This window comes from Castor canadensis, chromosome 18 (genome assembly GCF_047511655.1).
Source record: "Castor canadensis chromosome 18, mCasCan1.hap1v2, whole genome shotgun sequence".
NCBI lineage: Eukaryota > Metazoa > Chordata > Mammalia > Rodentia > Castoridae > Castor > Castor canadensis.
Window position 1 is genome coordinate 12,363,974 of NC_133403.1, and position 15,921 is coordinate 12,379,894.

Genomic DNA, 15,921 nt, shown 5'->3' on the forward strand with positions numbered 1-15,921 from the left:
ACCCACTGAGCCTCTGCTGCTGGCTAGGGGACAGACACGGGTCCCAGCCTTGAGATCCCATGGGATCTCACAGGGCACAAAGTGGGGATCCACCAGACAGCTGCTGCCCATGGCAAATGTCTCCAAGTAAGGGTGTAACAGCCTTGGGTCTGTTCCATGGCCCCTTCCACACACCCGCACAAACACACGCATCCTCTCCAGCTCACCCCATCTCAAAGAGGATGGGCAGCCACCAGGGGCAAGGCCACCTCTGCCCAAAGCACCTCTCAGCATCCCTGCTCCAACCCAGCAGTGAGACTCATCCTTGCATGGAAGCAGCAGCCTGGACGGAATCCCCAGAGCAGCCCTACGCCCGCCACAGAGGCCGCGGCGAAGTTGCCCTGACTGCCCCAGCACCAGGGACGATCAATAACAGAAACCTCAGCACCATGCCTTACCTTGTCTCCAAACCCACTCTACAGATGAGGAAACTAAGGCAGGATGGTGGGGACGGCCGAAGGATGTGTGACTCAAGCACTAAAACGCTTGCCTAGCAAACACAAAGCCTGAGTTCAAACCCCAGTACCAAAAAAAACACCAGGACAGGATGGTAGGGGTGGACAGCCCCAGTTGCAGAGCAGGGACTGGAGCCAGGCCCTTCCAGCAGCCCAGAAGCCTGTGTTTTCATGCCTGGCTCAGGATCCATGATTGCATCCCAGGCCCCCTACCCCCAACACCAGCTCTCCAAGAAGCAGGAGGAGTGGGGTAGTGGGGAGAGCAATGGGTCTGTGGCAGCAGACCAGCCAGTTAGTGGGGGATTGTGATGGGGGAGTCAGGGAGAGCAGTGGGAAGCTGAGCCTCAGTGGCTCCCACGGGGTCAGGGCCAAGGGCGCTGGGTACTTGCACAGGAAGGACGTTCCCAAGCATGAGAGGAGGCGTGTGGGGGCGGGGTAGCCCCACTGGAGAAGTCTTAATGAGCAATCAGGCTCAGAGAAAAGCCTGCAATCCGCTAACGGCCTCTGAGCCTCTGACCCCAGAGTAGAGGTCTGTGACGGGGATAATGAGAACGTCCTGGCTGAGGCTCACTTCCCGCACAGTGACCTCTGCCAGAAGTCAAGGGGGTCTGGACCTGAGGGCCTGGGCTGGGGGCAGGGGTCGGGGCCAGTCAGGAGCCAAGTGTTTCTTGAGTTCCTTCCAGATCTTGAGTTAGCCCCAACCCTCTCGGGCCTCACTTTACCCATCTAGGTGTGACCTTGAGGCAGAAGCAATGAGGGAAGTAGTGGTACACAAAATGGTAAATCTGGATGGGGACCACAACCACACCTGCCTGGCCCATAGCCTAGGGGACTGTCTGTGCCAAATGACAGGAGGGTTCCTCTGAACAGGACACCAACAACCTGGGCTCTTCATTTCTCCAGCTGTGTCCTTTTCTTCACTTTCTGCCTTGAAAAATTGTTAACTCTCAAAACCTACAGGTGAGGTTTAGTGCCCCCTGTACTTGCCCTGGGCTGGCTCTCCGCCCAGCCCAGGCACCTGCTCCCATTGTGGTTGTCGTCATCGTCGCCATCATCATGCCAGGAAAGAAGAGGCTGTGGGCATACACCCTCCTCTCGGGGCTTTTCTGCTGTTTCCTAGTGACTTTGTATCTTTGCACCAGGGTGGTGGCCACAGCAGGGGCACCATGTATGTGTCCTTCACTGGTAAAACGGGGTTCCGAAGCCTCCCCCACCACAGGGTCACCATCTTCCTCCTGGGAATTACGATCTTGTGGCAAAACTGAGCTTTGGGACAGGCATAGCCCGTCAGGCTTCTGCCTCCTGAGTTTTGCCCCACCCGTGATTCTGCCCAAGTTGTCCTTACCGCTGTGATGGAATAGAGCCGTGGCCTCCAGAATATCCACTCACACTTTAGTGAGAATTGGTAGATGGAGCTGTCCAGGGCCACATCCCAGGAGCAGGCAGGGCCCCCAGGGTGTTTCCATGAGCCTTTCTATCTTTTGTTCACCTTCTGCTCTCTGGGTATCATGGGTAAGCACCCAGCATCCCTGGGGTGCAAAGTCTTGTCTCTTGTCCTCTATGTCCAGAGCTAGGTCCTCTATGTCTGAGCCTCATGGCAGGCTGTGCAAAGACAGCCCCAGTCCCAGATAGAAGACAAGGTTGCTCTGAGGGCTCTGGAACCTGAGGTGAGTCAGGATGGCCCTGTTCAGAGGATAGGGTAGGCAGCAAGACAGTATCATCCAGGAGTCGAACCAGGATGGGGAAAACCGCCTCACACGAGGCACTGCAGATTCCCAGGTCCTGCCTACACCTGGGCTCCTGGCAGCCTCTGAGCCACTCTCCAGGACTGGCAGAATTTGTAGGCTGAGGGTGGAGGCTGCTAAACCTCCTCTGCCTGGAATCACACTCTTCCTGTCTTGTGAATCAAGAAGACTTCCCATGGATAAATACATGAGATCTAGCCTAGCGTATTACTGAGCAACCATTCACACTTTAGTGACAACTGGTAGGTGAAGCAACCTTGGGCCAGATCAAAGGAGCATGGCAGGGACTAGAAGGTCTGTGGTGCAAGGAGGACCAAGGACTGGTTTATGGAGGCCTCTGTCCACTGGTCCTGAGATTTAAGACATCTGTAGGAATGGTGCAACTCACCGAGCTGATCCCATGGCCACCCACAAGCCAAGAGAGCCAAAAAAAGAGACAGGCTTCTTCCACTTGGCCCAGAGCCAGTGTTAACAGTGCTGGTCCCATCTGATCAGAAGTCTTCCAAATTCTTTGTCCCACTGGGAAGAAACCATGGCAGGACACATGGGTGTAAGGGAGTTTGTTAAAAGTTAGGAGAGAAATACAAAGGGGAGCATGGTGAGGCCCAGTTAGAAGATGGAAGCCGAGAGAGGGGCGTTCTGCTCTTCAGGTGCTTTTAAAACCTACGATAACCTATGGGAAGGGGAGAACCAGGTGATTCCCAGCTAATAATCGAGTGGGGAGAGCATGGGAGGTTCCTGGCCAGGTGAGGACCATTCCTGAGCCAAAGCCTGGTTAATCTAAGATGTGATTTTTTTCCTGTGAGTTCCTGACTGTCCCTAATTTAGCCTGACTGACTAGGACAGTCCTGCCCTTCTGAGCATGGGTGTGACATCCTTGGGAAGCATGGCCAGGAGCCAGGAGCTCAGTTACCCTCCAGCACCAAGGTGCCCGCCCCGTGCAGGGCATCAGCACCTTTGATGGGTTTTCATTTAACTTTCTCTTTATCATAATTACTTAGAAAACTATTAAGTGTGATTATTAATCATTGAGTCATTATTATCTGCTCTTGTATTAATTATCTGGCTATCGGGAATGTCACCAAGATTTAAACTTTTTAATCGGTAATATTTCCTAAACACAAGAGAGGTTTAGTGCACCTCCATATATTCTCCCCGGCCCTGCCCGGGTGAGGTGGGTGAGAGCCGCCGTGCTGTTGTCTGACAGGGATGGTCTCCCCCTGGTACCTCTTGGGCCCCAGGCAGGATTCTCGCCAAGCCTAGATAACTGAGCCATCTCTCCAGCCACCTCCTCTGAACCCCAGGCCCGGGACAATGAGTGTGGCCCACTCCCTAGTGTACCCTCCTTGCCTGCCCCCAAGCTCTGTGAAGTCCACGGTGGGGGAGACTGCAAAGTGCCTGCCAGATAAAAAGTGCCCACCCGTGGCCCTGCTGTCCTAGGTCAGCCCCACCACCAGTTCCAGGCCCTGCCACCCTCCACAGCCCTGCTGGAGTTCCCAGTGTCCCCAGGAGAACCGACTTAGGCCTGTGGTCAGCTGTGCAGCTCACAGGAGACTCTCCACTATGTGCCCACAGGTAGGCTCTGCAAGAACAGAATGCACAACATGGGTGGTTGACAGGCTGGAGAACCCAGGGGGTGACAAACTGTGACCTCAGTGGCCTAGCACCACAGTGGACCCAAACGCCTGACTCACTTCCCGCTTTTCTTCGTGAGATGACATGGTAGACTCATCCTGATGATGCCAGTGCCCAGAACCCTTTCCCTGGCCTTTCATGGACACCTTGATACTCTGTCCTCATGGCCTGCTGGCTCTTGGCACTGTGTCAGCCCCTCTTCCAGATGAGCCGAACAAGGGGCAGGGACAGGAAACCAGCACAGCAGGCTCTCCCCCACTTTGCCCAGTGGCAAGCTCTGTGCAGAGGCTCATGGGATGACTGAGCACATCCCCCAGGAGCGCTTGGCTCTGGGGAGGCCATGGAGGCTATGAACCCCACCTGGGAAGTGTGGTGAGGACAGACAGGATGAGGCACCCCTATCGTTTGCTGCTCGTTCTGCCCTGTCTTGGTCAGTAACAGAACGTGGGTCAGTGCTGAAACAGAAGGGAACATTGAGGAGGGTGTCCGTGGCCCTGGAGTCCTTCGAGTGTCCTTCAAAACCTGTCACAACTATCTCTCTTTTCTCTCCACAAAGTCCACTCCCATAGACTGCTATGTCACACATCCCTAAGGTGGCAGGCCTCAAACCCAGTGTGCACTTATCAACATAGTGCTGGGACAGAAGTGGGAGTGGAGGTGACAATGGCACAGTCATAGTCATAGTGATGGAGCTGGTGAGTGATCGTGGTGGTAATGGTGGTGGTGATAGTGGTGATGGTGGGGTGTGGGGGGGTGGTGGTGGTGACCACAGTGGTGGTGGTGGTGACTGCTGCTGATGCTGCTGCTAGTGGTGGTGGGAGTGAATGGAGTTGGTGGTGATGGCAGTGGACGTGATGGAGATACAGTGGTGATGGTGGCAACAGTGATGAGGAAACTGATTCTCCATGGCCCAGGGTCTCCCAGACAAGCAACCTCTTTGCCTCCCAGAGAAGCCTGACCTGTTCCCACCTGGTGGGCTGCCCTGGAGGTAGGAAGAACCATGCTCTGATCACGTCAGACAGGCCAGTCAGTATATCTTGAGGTCACAGAGAACATTTAATCTTAGTTAAAAATAAATAAGTGCAATTATTGGAAAGGGGAAAACAGCCTAGTATTTACTTCAAGTGAATTGAAGGTAACTACTCTGGGAAAAGTCCCCTTCAGGATGCTGGGTACCGTCCCTCTTCCCCTGCCTATCCAGCCCCACTGGTGGCAAGTAGGTTCACTTTTCAGGGTGAGGCTGCCCTGCACAGTGCCCTGGGGGTGCATCCCTCTCAGATTCCCCCATTGGCCCACTTTTCTGTGTCCCACTGGCTCCTGGATTCCTCGACTCACCCCAGCCCGTCAGGACATCCCCAGGCCCTCCCCTGCTCACTTAGTGTGCTCACCTGCGGTGTGACCCGGACAAACCCTGCACCTCCCTGATCCCCTGCCCTCACAGGGGAAGTGGATGATGACAACTGTCCTTGCTTGGTGTGGAGGGAGGATCAGTGCTATGGTCAGTGTCACTGTAACAATAACCTATCTCTATGTGAAGGTGACACCTTGCTTTCCCTCCCCAGACCCAACTCAGCTCAGGGGTTTTCCACAGCTGGTTTTTCTACCACTGGTAGTGAGCCTTGCCCCTTCCCCCCTCCTACCACCAGCACCACTTTCCCTGGGCTAAGGCAAGAGCTCTGAGGCTTGAAGCCTCTTCAAGGAGGATGGAAGATAGGTCTATGCCTGCCATTATGCCCAGGTGTTGGCGATGGGTGCCAGAATCAGGATGGCCCAGAAATTGCGGTGGGAAGCTTGCATTGGAGGCAGAACCAGGCCCAAGGTCAAGTTGCCCAGCTCAGCCCTGGACCCAGACCCTGATTGAGGGTGGGCCAGCCCACTCCGCTGAGTCTGGCTGAGTGAGGAGCTTGTGGGTTCTTGGGTAGGTGCCAGGCAGTCCCTCAGTATAGGGCTTCTGGGTGAGCCTTCCTGGTGTGTCTGAGTCAGGCTTCCTTCTTCCATCGGGGCTTCCTTCCTCTCCCCTCTTCTGACCCTTGCCTGGGCACTGTCACCTCCCCTAGAGCCATCTGCAGGGTCTGATGAGATCAGGCACCCAGGAGGTGACCGAGCCTTAACACACAGTGTCCCAACTGGGCACCCGCCCACCATGGGTGATGAGTGGCCAGGAGCCGCTGTTATAATTAGCATGAAATGTGCCTCATTTGCCAGGAAGGAAAATCCCATCTTGGAAATACACATTGGATGCAAGTTCAATTTCACCCTCGGGGCCATAAAACCCTTTTTCCAATCACCTGGTGCTGTTGGCTGCCAGCACCGTTAATCCTAGAGATGTTATTTAGAGTCAAGACATCACTTGGGGGAAAAAAACAGATCTAAGCCCCATGAGGAGCCCCCGCTTGCTCCCTGCAGAGACCTCAGGAGATGGATTAAGATATGCACTTCTGGGTGTTGGGTGGGAAAAAGCAAAAGACACACGCATACATCCAGAAATCAAGTCTCACACCATTACCCTCCACCCCGAAATGCTCTGATGGCCTAAGATGGGCCCATTGGCGGGTGGGAAGACTTAAGGCCAGAGAAGGCTGGAGGGGCCCACGTGTACCTGGCAGCTCAAACCCATTTGCCTGCAGATATTGTCCTTCTCTTTGTCCCCAAGCCACTCGTCCAGCCCCAATTGTCCCCCCACATCCCTGAGACTGGCATCATCCTACAGCCTATCTTTAAAAATCGTTTCCTTGATTACCAAGGGTAACAATGAAAACACATAATTGAATCTCCAAGAAATTACCATTTTTATAACTTGCACATAGTTCCTGAGATAAATTAAACATCTCCCTCATATGGCGAGCCCGCTCACAGTGCATCAGTGAGGGATTGATATGGCCTTTATCGTCGACGCCAGGCCTTAGTAAGAAAAATGTGTCCAGGGAGGCGCCTGGCGGCTTCACCATACAGCCCAAGTGGGCGACAGTTGGTTGATGAGGTGTCGCCAGCCGTGGGGTGCGATGGCTAGCTCCTTTGCTGGCTGATGGAGTGAGGCTTCTGTCTTAGCCCAGGCTCCCCAGAACACCAGTCTGACACCCCCAACTAGGTGGCTACAGCTTTCTGGGCAATGTCACCTGGGGAACAGAAGTGAGGAAAAGGTGGGGGACCAGCAAGCAGGGGAATTCACCCACCTGTCCCCCTCTTTGGCCAAAGGGAGTACACAAGAACTGCCACATGGACTGGCTGGTGGGGCAGAGGGCAGGTGACCACTGATTAATGGCTTATAAGTTTATAAGCTGGAGGACTGGATGGATGGGTAGAGACACTTTGCTAGTAGGTAAATTTGCATGGCTGTCACGGGCCTGGGGAAGATAGAAGCAACCAGAATGAGGGCTGAGTTTGCGGTAAGTGTTGGCCAGATGTGCTCAGCAGGACTGGCTGCAAACACAGGACCCAGGAGTGAGACTGTTTGGGAAAGAGAGTGCTGCCTGTCATCCTGCCTGAGAGGGGGTATGCTGGTGGGCCTGCTCTCTGGAGATGGGAGGGAATAAGGCTAAAATCCCACCTCGGATGTCTGGACAGACTCGGGGTCAAGGGCTAACACAGGCTGGGTTCGACCGAATCCTGGAACAGTTTGCTGGGAAGGTTGAATCTTCTCCCAGGAGGCAGGTGGCTGCTGGGCAGCGCCCTCTGGTGAAGCTGGTGGGGGAATGCAGAGTGGCAGGCCTGGAGGGACCACAGGCAGCACTAGGACCCTACACCTGTGCACCCCTCCCAACTCCCTGGCTCCCTCACCTGCCACGGGCTCACCCGAAGGCTCTGGTGGAAACTGAACCCCCAGAGTCAGGCAGCAGAGTACAAGTTCAGTCCACTTCCTGCCATGTGTCTTGCTCTGGAGCAAAGGAGGTTGCAAGAGCCCCTCATTACAACACTGAGCAAAGCAACCATGGCCAAAGGGCACAGACTGGAGATGAGGCCAGGCTCAGGACTTGCTGGAGAGCCCCCTTCTCCAATGTGTGAGCCCCCAGTCCACTCTCAGGCCCTCGCTTCTCATGTCCAGCAGCTGCTCCACCCTCCAGACCTCCCGACCAGGCTCTTCCACAGAGCCTGGACAGCACCCAGAGGCCGGAAGACCACAGCCAGGGCCAAGTCACCTGGGGCTGAGAGGACTGAGATCTTGGAGGTCTTGACACAGGCTAGGAAATGGCAGGGTGAGAGCTGGGCTCCAGGAGCCCAGGAAACCCTTGCCCAGGGCCCTGTTCCCAGCACACAGGTAAACGTGTGTCCACCTGAGGTCCTCATGAGAAGGAGGCAGCGCAGATACTGCCTCAGGACCAGGTGCCGTGTGATCACTCCAGAACAGTGGCTAGGCCTAGCTCCCAGGCCCTCCACCCGGTACCAAGGGCAGACTTCCAGACTTCTCTACCTCACCTTGAGTGTTCTCACCTTCTCTACCCCTCCTCAGCCTCAGACCTTATCTGGCCTGTCCACTCTCTAAGCAAGCCCTCCCAGCCTCTAGGCCATAGCCTTTCCCACACTTGGTTGGGGGCCATTATGCATGGCTTTGGGACCCCTTACCCCACCTGAGGCTGCCCAGAGATAAGCAGGCAACATGTGGCCAGCCCAGGTCTGCCCAGAGAAGGCAGATGAGAGCCCCTGGGCAGTGCTGGGTGAATCCCAGGATGGTGTTTCGTGTCGAGGGAGGAACACCCCAAACGAGCAAAAGTTGTCACAGTAGGGTCAGTCCTTACTCCAGCCCCACACTAAAACCACAGATCCAAATAGTGAGAGTGTTTCCTCCACCCTCACCCCCACCCCCAGCACTGGCCCAACTTTCCAGAAGCTTCAGCCTGGGCACACCCATCCCTGACTCGCTCTTCTCAGGGGCCTGCCTTGCCTTGGGCCCTGGGTCCCAGAAAATGCCCCTAGTCTGCAGAGCTAGAGCGCCATCTGGTGGTAAATTTTGGAACTGCAACCACCCCTGCCCTCACCTTCACCCACCTGGGAGAGTGTGGGGCTGTCCCAAGGATGAAAGGCCAGCCTCTGGCCACTTGAGACCAGGGCCCCTCCTCTGCTTCACAGTCTCCCCTAAACCCAAGAGGCCTGTTTCCAGGATGCAGAGACAGACCTCAGGAGTTCATAGCCTGGTATTGTTTCCTGTGCTGATGGGCATCTCAGGAGTTGGGCAAGGCAAGGACAGAGTGGGGCAGGCAGGAATCCCAGGTTCTTGCCCCAGTGAAGTGAACTTAGCACTGACCATCAGGCATTCCATCTGTGCTGACTTCCTGGGCATTATCGTCCAGGGGACAGAGAAGGGGGGCTGAATCTGACAGAGGGGGCTCTTGAGATCTAGGCAGGAGTGGGTACGTCCAATCTACCCCCAATGACCCGACCACTGGCAGCCCAACACATCACCTCCCCAGGCCTCGGAGCCCTCAACAGCCTGAGCTGACGGTAATTCATTGAGTCTGTGTCATCGTGAGATGATTTTTCCTTGACATTCTTATTATCTCTCTGATTCTTAAATAAAAAATGTGAGCAGCAGGTATTCAGAGAGTCACCTGGGAGAGAAGACAAATGGCCTGCAACCATCCACACACTGGGAGCCATGAGGCCCTCAGGAACATAGGGCAGCTACAGGGCGGGCCCTCTCGTCCCCTCTGTGAGCCTCTGCTTCTGAAATGGGAATCCCGCAAGATCTCACGGGCACAGGCCCACCATAGCTTACCCTATTCCCAGGACCCAGCCCCCAGCCTGTTCTGTCCCCTCTGTCTAGGGCGAGCAGAAAGGCCACCCAGCACTCAGAGGCATTTGACAGGAGCCCAGCATGTACCCCTTTCCCCCAATGCCTATGTCTGGTTCTATCTATGACCCCAAATTCCATCCACTCAGGGCCTGAAATGAACTTGGGCCACTGAATGTCAAACATTGTGAGTAGAGCAAGAATATCCTTCTGTAGCCCCTGTCCTCGCCGCCGCCAGCCCAGCTCTGGGCAGAAAGGGCCAGGTCTCCATGCCAGAGGCCAGTCCTGGTCTCTCCTCCTCTTCTCTCTCCCCAGCATCCCCCGGGCACGAGCCAAGGAGGGAGGAGGGTGGATGGGGCCGCCCTTCCTCACCACTCCGGGCTCCCCAAGGCCATATGGGCGTCATGGCAACATGGGCAGGAAGTAGCTGCCATGGCAACTGGCGTTCGGGGAAGCATGCTGCCTGGCAACAGGGGCCATAGCCATTTCCCCCCAGCCCCCACCCAAGAACATATGCACTGACTGGTCACACTTTCTATCAGTGCGGCTGAGAGTTCCAGCACCCAGCCAGTGTCCCAATCCAATGCAGACCCCTACGCCCACCCCACTCCAGGACACCTTATTTGCAGGGGCTCAGCATACATTAGCGTATCTGACCTGTGAGTGGGAAACCGTCCATGGCTACAGATTCGGGGTTGCTCTTTCCTGGTGAGCATCCCCCCCCCCACCTCATAGGACGTTCTGGAACTCAAGGTCACACATCAAGGACCCCAGGGAGAGGGTAAGGAAGGTTTTGGGTGGGAGGCATCTTCCGGACGGGCTCTGAGAGCCAAGCCAGTGTTCCAGGCAGGGCACAGGGCAAGGAAAGGTAGGGTGATGAGGGAGTGTGGGGTTCCCAGGCTGAGAAGGGAGGCACTGCAGGGTCTCACGTGGCAGGAGGGCACAGAGCATCCTGGTTTCCTCTAGGCACTTCCTCATCGCTGCCCTGGAACTGGAGTCTAGCCTGGGCACCCTGCAGTACAACCCAAAAATCCTACCTTCGTGATCACCGCTGTCGCCATTATTACAGCAGTCACCAAACATCCTAGGCACCTACCAAGTACTTAGAAGGATGAGGGGCACAAAGCACAAGATAAAGACCCCACCCTGCCCCCCACCCCCAACACCACTGCTCAGAGCCTTTGCCTGTGTTGTCCCCCAAGCCCCCACCCATAGCTGCCTCACCTCAAAGTCCCTCCAAGTGCCCTTCTTTGGCCCCCATCTCAGAGGTAAGCTCATCTCGACAGTCACAAAATCCCAGAGAGGTGTCAGCAGGAGTCAGGAGAGGGCCCAGAAGCTTCTATCTCATTCCGTGTTGCTGGGCAGACAGCTGCCTGGGCAGTTCAGGGGCAGCTCAGAGAGCAGCTGATGCAGCTCCTGGCTCTTCCTATCGCATTGGTCCCCAGTCACAGCCTGTTGCTATAGGCTCCACAGATGTTGTCCCCATCCCTGGAAACATGCAGGGGCTTCTTGCACCAGGGCTGGCGTGTCCAGCTGGGCCTACCTTGGGCTCCTGCTGTGAATCAGCCCCATGTAGCAAAGGGAACCAGTGAGAGGCCATTTGCAGACAAGGGGCTTTGACAAAAATCTAGAGATAGGATCTCTAACTTAGAGGGACAGCCTGAGGGGGAACTAGGGAAGGGTAGAGAATCAGAGAAGGGATGGGGGAGGCTTGTGTTCTTGCTCCATGAGTAATTACAGTGGGACAACAGCGACCAATAGGAAGTTTCCTGGAAAAGCTTCCAGATCCTTCTCCATTCCAGACGTCAGAGCCGAAGCAGGGAGACAAGACCCAGTGGCATGAGGCCTTACAACTCCAGCTACTCCAGCTTCATTTAGTAAAGAAGGTGAAAAAACCTTGCCCACTGGCTCATTCCTGCTTCTCTTATAAACAGGGACTGAAAAGAAAGACCAGGTAGCCAGTGGAGGACAGTAGCTAATGCGAAGTCCCAAGACAGAAAGAAAGAAAGGCCTGGGGGTGTGGCTCAAGTGGTAGAGTACCTTGCTTTGCAAGCACAAAGCCCTGAATTCAAACCCCAGTCCCACAAAAAAAAAAAAGAAGAAAGAAAAAAGATTATAATGGAGCTGAAAAATTCCTATCAGCCAGTGGTTTTGTAGCTGTCATAGTAGGCCGCACTCATCACACTCGTATGATGTAAACAGAATTGGGCGCTGGTGGCTCACACCTGTAATACTAGCTACTTGGGAGGCTGAGAAAGGGAGGATCACAGTTGGAGGCCAGCCAGGGCAAATAGTTTATAAGATCCCATCTTGAAAATAACCAGAGCAAAACATGGACTGGCAGTATGGTTCAAGTTGTAGAGCACCTGCTTTGCAATGTGTGAAGCCCTGAATTCAAACCCCAGTACTACCAAAAAAAAAAGTACAGCACACACACAATCAGGTGCAATGCCAAACACCCTGGATAATGACAATAAATGGCTGTGTTGGTGGCTTATGCATTTACCGTACTACAAATTTTGTTGTGTTTTACAGTGCGTTCCTTGTACTTGTATAAAAGAAGAATTCAGGGTGAAGCACTGTGCTGATTTATGCCAGCAGCCGCCCTGAAACATCTCATGTTCACTGTGCCTCTTGACTGCACTATTTTTTCCTGTGCTTCATCTAATCTCATGTTGTTTGGGAAATCATGGCCCTAGTAACAACAGCCTCTATTACACCTATATGTGCCACACAGCCTTGGTATGCAGGAGGCTGTGCCATCTGGCTCGTGTAAGTGCACTCTCTGATACTCACACAACCATCAAATCGCCTATTGATGAATTTCGCAGAGCGTGTTGTCGTTAAGCAACACACAGCTAAATACAAAGAGAGTTAGGATTCAAGAAAACCTACCTAGCCATAACAAAAGCAAAGAGCACAAAATCAATCCAAAAGGCCCAAAATCCAACTACTGGGAGTTCAAAAGGGGCATGAAAGCAGAAAAGATCTTGTCAATGAAATACTGAGTCGCAAAATGGAACATGCCAGGCAGGGGGTGGCATCCATCCCCAGAACTGAAAAAAATGGAACATGCCCACCAAGTGCCTAATGCCACGACCAATAAAACATCCTCAGTCAGCACAAAAATCCCAGGACCCCTGAGGTCAGAGAGGCCCTAGAGGCTCACAGTTGCACCAAGGGCCTCGCCTCCTGCCCTCAAACTCGCAGAGTGGGGGACAGAGGACACCCTCTGACTGGATTCTCTCTCTCCCCAGCCTAACATTTAGCAAGCCAGATGTCAGGGTAAGATGCTTCTAGACCTGTAAAGTATCGCCTTCTCTACTTCTGCGTGATAGGCCGCTCCAGAATTTAGCAGTGAAGACAACAGTGGCCTGTGGGTTGGTGACTTGCCTGGCCACCAGGGTAGCTTTGGGCGGGGTGGAGGGGGGGATTACTAGACTTGCTCACCCACCTTCAGGCAGCTGGGACCTAGCTGGGACACATGCGAAAAGATCTGGGACCCTGGCAGAGGGCGGATTGGTGGCCATTTCTACCACACTTGCTTTCTTCTTGGACTGGGGTTTTCTCTGAGCCAGCTTTCTGCAATGTTCACTGAGAATGTTCCTCTACAAAACAAGGGAAGAGACAGAAAGAGGAGGACATGGTGGCAGGGACTCGGAGATGACAGTGAGGACAGTGCCAAGGTGGGAGGAGCCTACTAGCCTGGCTCCCGCCCCAGCCCTTGCCCATTGTGACCTCCCTGACTGCACCCAGGCCTTTGTGACCACTGCCCAAAGCAGACTTGTGAGCCAGCGTAACATCTAAAGGGCCCTTAAAGAAGGTGGCAGGTCAGCCAGGCCAGATCCTGGGCCTGGGGTCAGGAAGGGGTCAAAGGGAGGTATGGAGGGGCCCAAAACCTTGGGCCCCTGTGGCCACTCCTACCCCCAGTGTCCTCCAGCCCCAGCCTCAAGCAGTCATGGAGGATGCCTGGATCAACCCTGCCAGGGATATGTAAGGTGGCCCTACCTGGTTCCCCTCCCCTCTGCTCAGTCACTGGAGTCTGCAAGGCCTTTCCCAACTCCAAGAACAGGGGGTGGGGGGCCCAGGGTAGAGGGCAAGGCACCTGGGAGCTTTCTCTCCAGTGAAGAAAGAGAGATACCTCAGCAGAGCCCAAGAGAGCACGCAGGGCCAGGGCCAAGACAAGGAGAAACGGAGGCAGGGCTGAGGTGGGGCTTGCCTCTGCACCCAGGGAGAGAACAGGGTGCCCCCAGGCAGGGGGGGTCCCCTAGCTCAGGGGCCAGACCTTGCCCATGCCCAATCTTGTCAGCTGGAGGAGGGGCCCCAGCCCCACCCAAGGCAGGCCCCTCGCAGCTCCAGAGCAGGCCACTGGGGTCTGCAGAACAATCCTTTCTCCAGCTGGAGCAGGAGAACCACAACCTGGTGAGTGCATCCACAGGCCTGATGGACTCCAAGCTGCTTTCAACTGTCCAGGCCTCTGCCTCACCTCAAAGCCCCTACCCCAGCCTGTTTCCTACCTAAGAAGAGACCATGACAGGCAGCCCCCATCTCTCTGCCCCCTCCCTTACTTCACGACCTCAGAAAAGGCAGAACCAGGACCTTCGGGAGCAGTTGGGGGCCCTCCTGGGGCCAGGGCCTCAGTTCCTGCCCCTGTGTACCGAGCACTCGAGCTGCACAGCCATGGCCTGGGTAAGTGCAAACCTGTAGCCTTCAGATCCCATACAACCACTCCCCCATCCAGCACCCAAGAGTGCAGCCCATGGCCTTGGGGCTGACCTGGGGGCTCTCCTACAGTCCCCCGAGGCAGCCAGCACCCGGCCTCTGGAGGAGAGAGCACCTGTGCAACTGGTGCATCGTGAGCTGTGCCAGGGGGAAGAGGCCTTTGTGCAGCAGTCCCAGGTGGGTCCTGGCAGGAGGTGGCTGGGTTCAGGGAGGGGACTGGCCCATGCCCACACTGAATCCCTCCCACACAGAACGAGCTGCAACAGATCCGACTATCCTTTGAGAGAAAGAAAATGGCCATTACTGAGGTGCCTGCCTGGCCTGGAGTGGGATGGGATGCAAGGGGAGCTTCTGGCAGTTTCGGCTCCTTATGTGTGACCCAGTCTCCTCTGCTCCCAGGTGTGGGATGGTGTGGCTGAGGTACACATGGCCCTGAACAACCAGGCCACTGGGCTACTGGTAAGTCCCCAGAGGGTGATACTTGAAGGAACAGGGGACAGGACAGGGACGATGGTAATGAAGGCCTTACCTTCCTCTGCCCCCCACCCCAGAACCTCAAGAAGGACATCCGGGGTGTACTGGATCAAATGGAGGACATTCAGCTGGAGATTCTGGGGTGATGTAGGGGTCTAGGGCCAGGCTGAGCCAGGTGGGAGGGGGCGGACCCATCTCTGACCTCCAGTTCCACAGCAGGGGGTGCGACCAGGCTGCGGGTGAGGGGTATGTACTCTGACAGTGTGGTCTCCCAGGGAGAGGGCCCAGTGTCGCACCCAGGCCAGGAAGGACCAGGAGATGGCATGTGCAGCGGTGAGCCCCCACCCCATGCCCTCTCCCAGCCTGGAGACCCAGCCCTGCCTGGGGTCACTGCTGGGGGGATGCAAGGAGATGTACCCCAGGGAGCAGGCCCCAGGGCTGGAGCCCCCAAAGGGACTAGTGGTTGCAGGAGTCTGTTCCCAGGGAGGGGGATGGGTACAGCTAGAATCTCTGTCCATTGAGGGTCCCCAGAGCCAGGGACCCCCCACCTTCCACCCTGGCCCTTGGGGCAGGCTCTTACCCAGTCCCCTCCCCAACAGAAAGGGAGGCCACAGCTGGGATGTTCCGAGGGCCTCAAGGGCCAGTTCTGGTAGGTCACTTTGTGGGCAGAGCCCAGTCCCCCTGAACCATCCCCCGCGTCCCAGGCGCCCCCTGCCCCCTGACCACCACCGCCCACAGGCTGCTGGCCCTGAGGCTGCTGCTGGGCGCCCTGCTGGCCTGCACCGCTGCCTACGTGTACGTGGTGGACCCCACACCCTTCGAGGGGCTGGTGCCTCCCCTGCTGAGCCGAGCCGCCGTCTGGAAGCTCCGGGCCCTACTGGGCCCCTTCCTGCACCTCGAGGTGGACGACTTCCTGCCCTTCTAGGCCGGAGGCCCAGCGGCCCCAGCGAGGAAGAGGCCAAGCGGCCGGCGCTGCCCCAGGTGCCCGGTGGCCCTACCGGCCTCTGCCCACAGCAGCGCTGCACATCGTCCCTGCCAGGAGCTGCGGAAAGGGGTGGAGGCGGGGTCTGTCCTGAGGGCTGGGCCTGCAGCTGGACATATAATCGTGACACTCTTGGCTTGTGAG

The 15,921-nt window shown here is 55.9% G+C and overlaps 1 protein-coding gene and 1 long non-coding RNA gene across 3 annotated transcripts; one reads left to right on the top strand and one right to left on the bottom strand.

The window, feature by feature from the left end:
- Window positions 1-6,654: 6,654 nt before the first annotated feature.
- On the bottom strand, window positions 6,655-11,164 carry LOC141418793 (uncharacterized). The gene is made up of 3 exons (XR_012443434.1): window positions 10,824-11,164; window positions 7,422-7,555; window positions 6,655-6,990 (listed from the first exon to the last, which is right to left on the bottom strand). It is a non-coding gene; the product is annotated as an uncharacterized lncRNA (long non-coding RNA).
- Window positions 11,165-13,401: 2,237 nt separating this feature from the next.
- On the top strand, window positions 13,402-15,720 carry Ccdc188 (coiled-coil domain containing 188). Of its 2 annotated transcripts, none has more exons than XM_074061083.1 (9): window positions 13,402-14,021; window positions 14,181-14,288; window positions 14,394-14,498; window positions 14,573-14,629; window positions 14,721-14,780; window positions 14,873-14,937; window positions 15,071-15,128; window positions 15,395-15,444; window positions 15,534-15,720. In XM_074061083.1, exons 1-9 carry the CDS (start codon window positions 13,482-13,484, stop codon window positions 15,718-15,720), a joined length of 1,230 nt encoding a protein of 409 aa, XP_073917184.1. In that variant the 5' UTR covers window positions 13,402-13,481. The 2 variants fall into 2 exon arrangements, with proteins under 2 accessions (XP_073917184.1, XP_073917186.1); XM_074061085.1 differs by having other exon boundaries at window positions 15,071-15,122.
- Window positions 15,721-15,921: the final 201 nt, after the last annotated feature.

Coding starts and splice junctions, on each gene's coding strand:
- Ccdc188 (XM_074061083.1), top strand. CDS start 13,482: ATGGAGGGGCCCAAAACCTTGGGCCCCTGTGGCCACTCCTACCCCCAG. Junction 14,289..14,393: donor GCTGCACAGCCATGGCCTGG/GTAAGTGCAAAC, acceptor GCTCTCCTACAG/TCCCCCGAGGCAGCCAGCAC. Junction 14,630..14,720: donor AGAAAATGGCCATTACTGAG/GTGCCTGCCTGG, acceptor CTCTGCTCCCAG/GTGTGGGATGGTGTGGCTGA.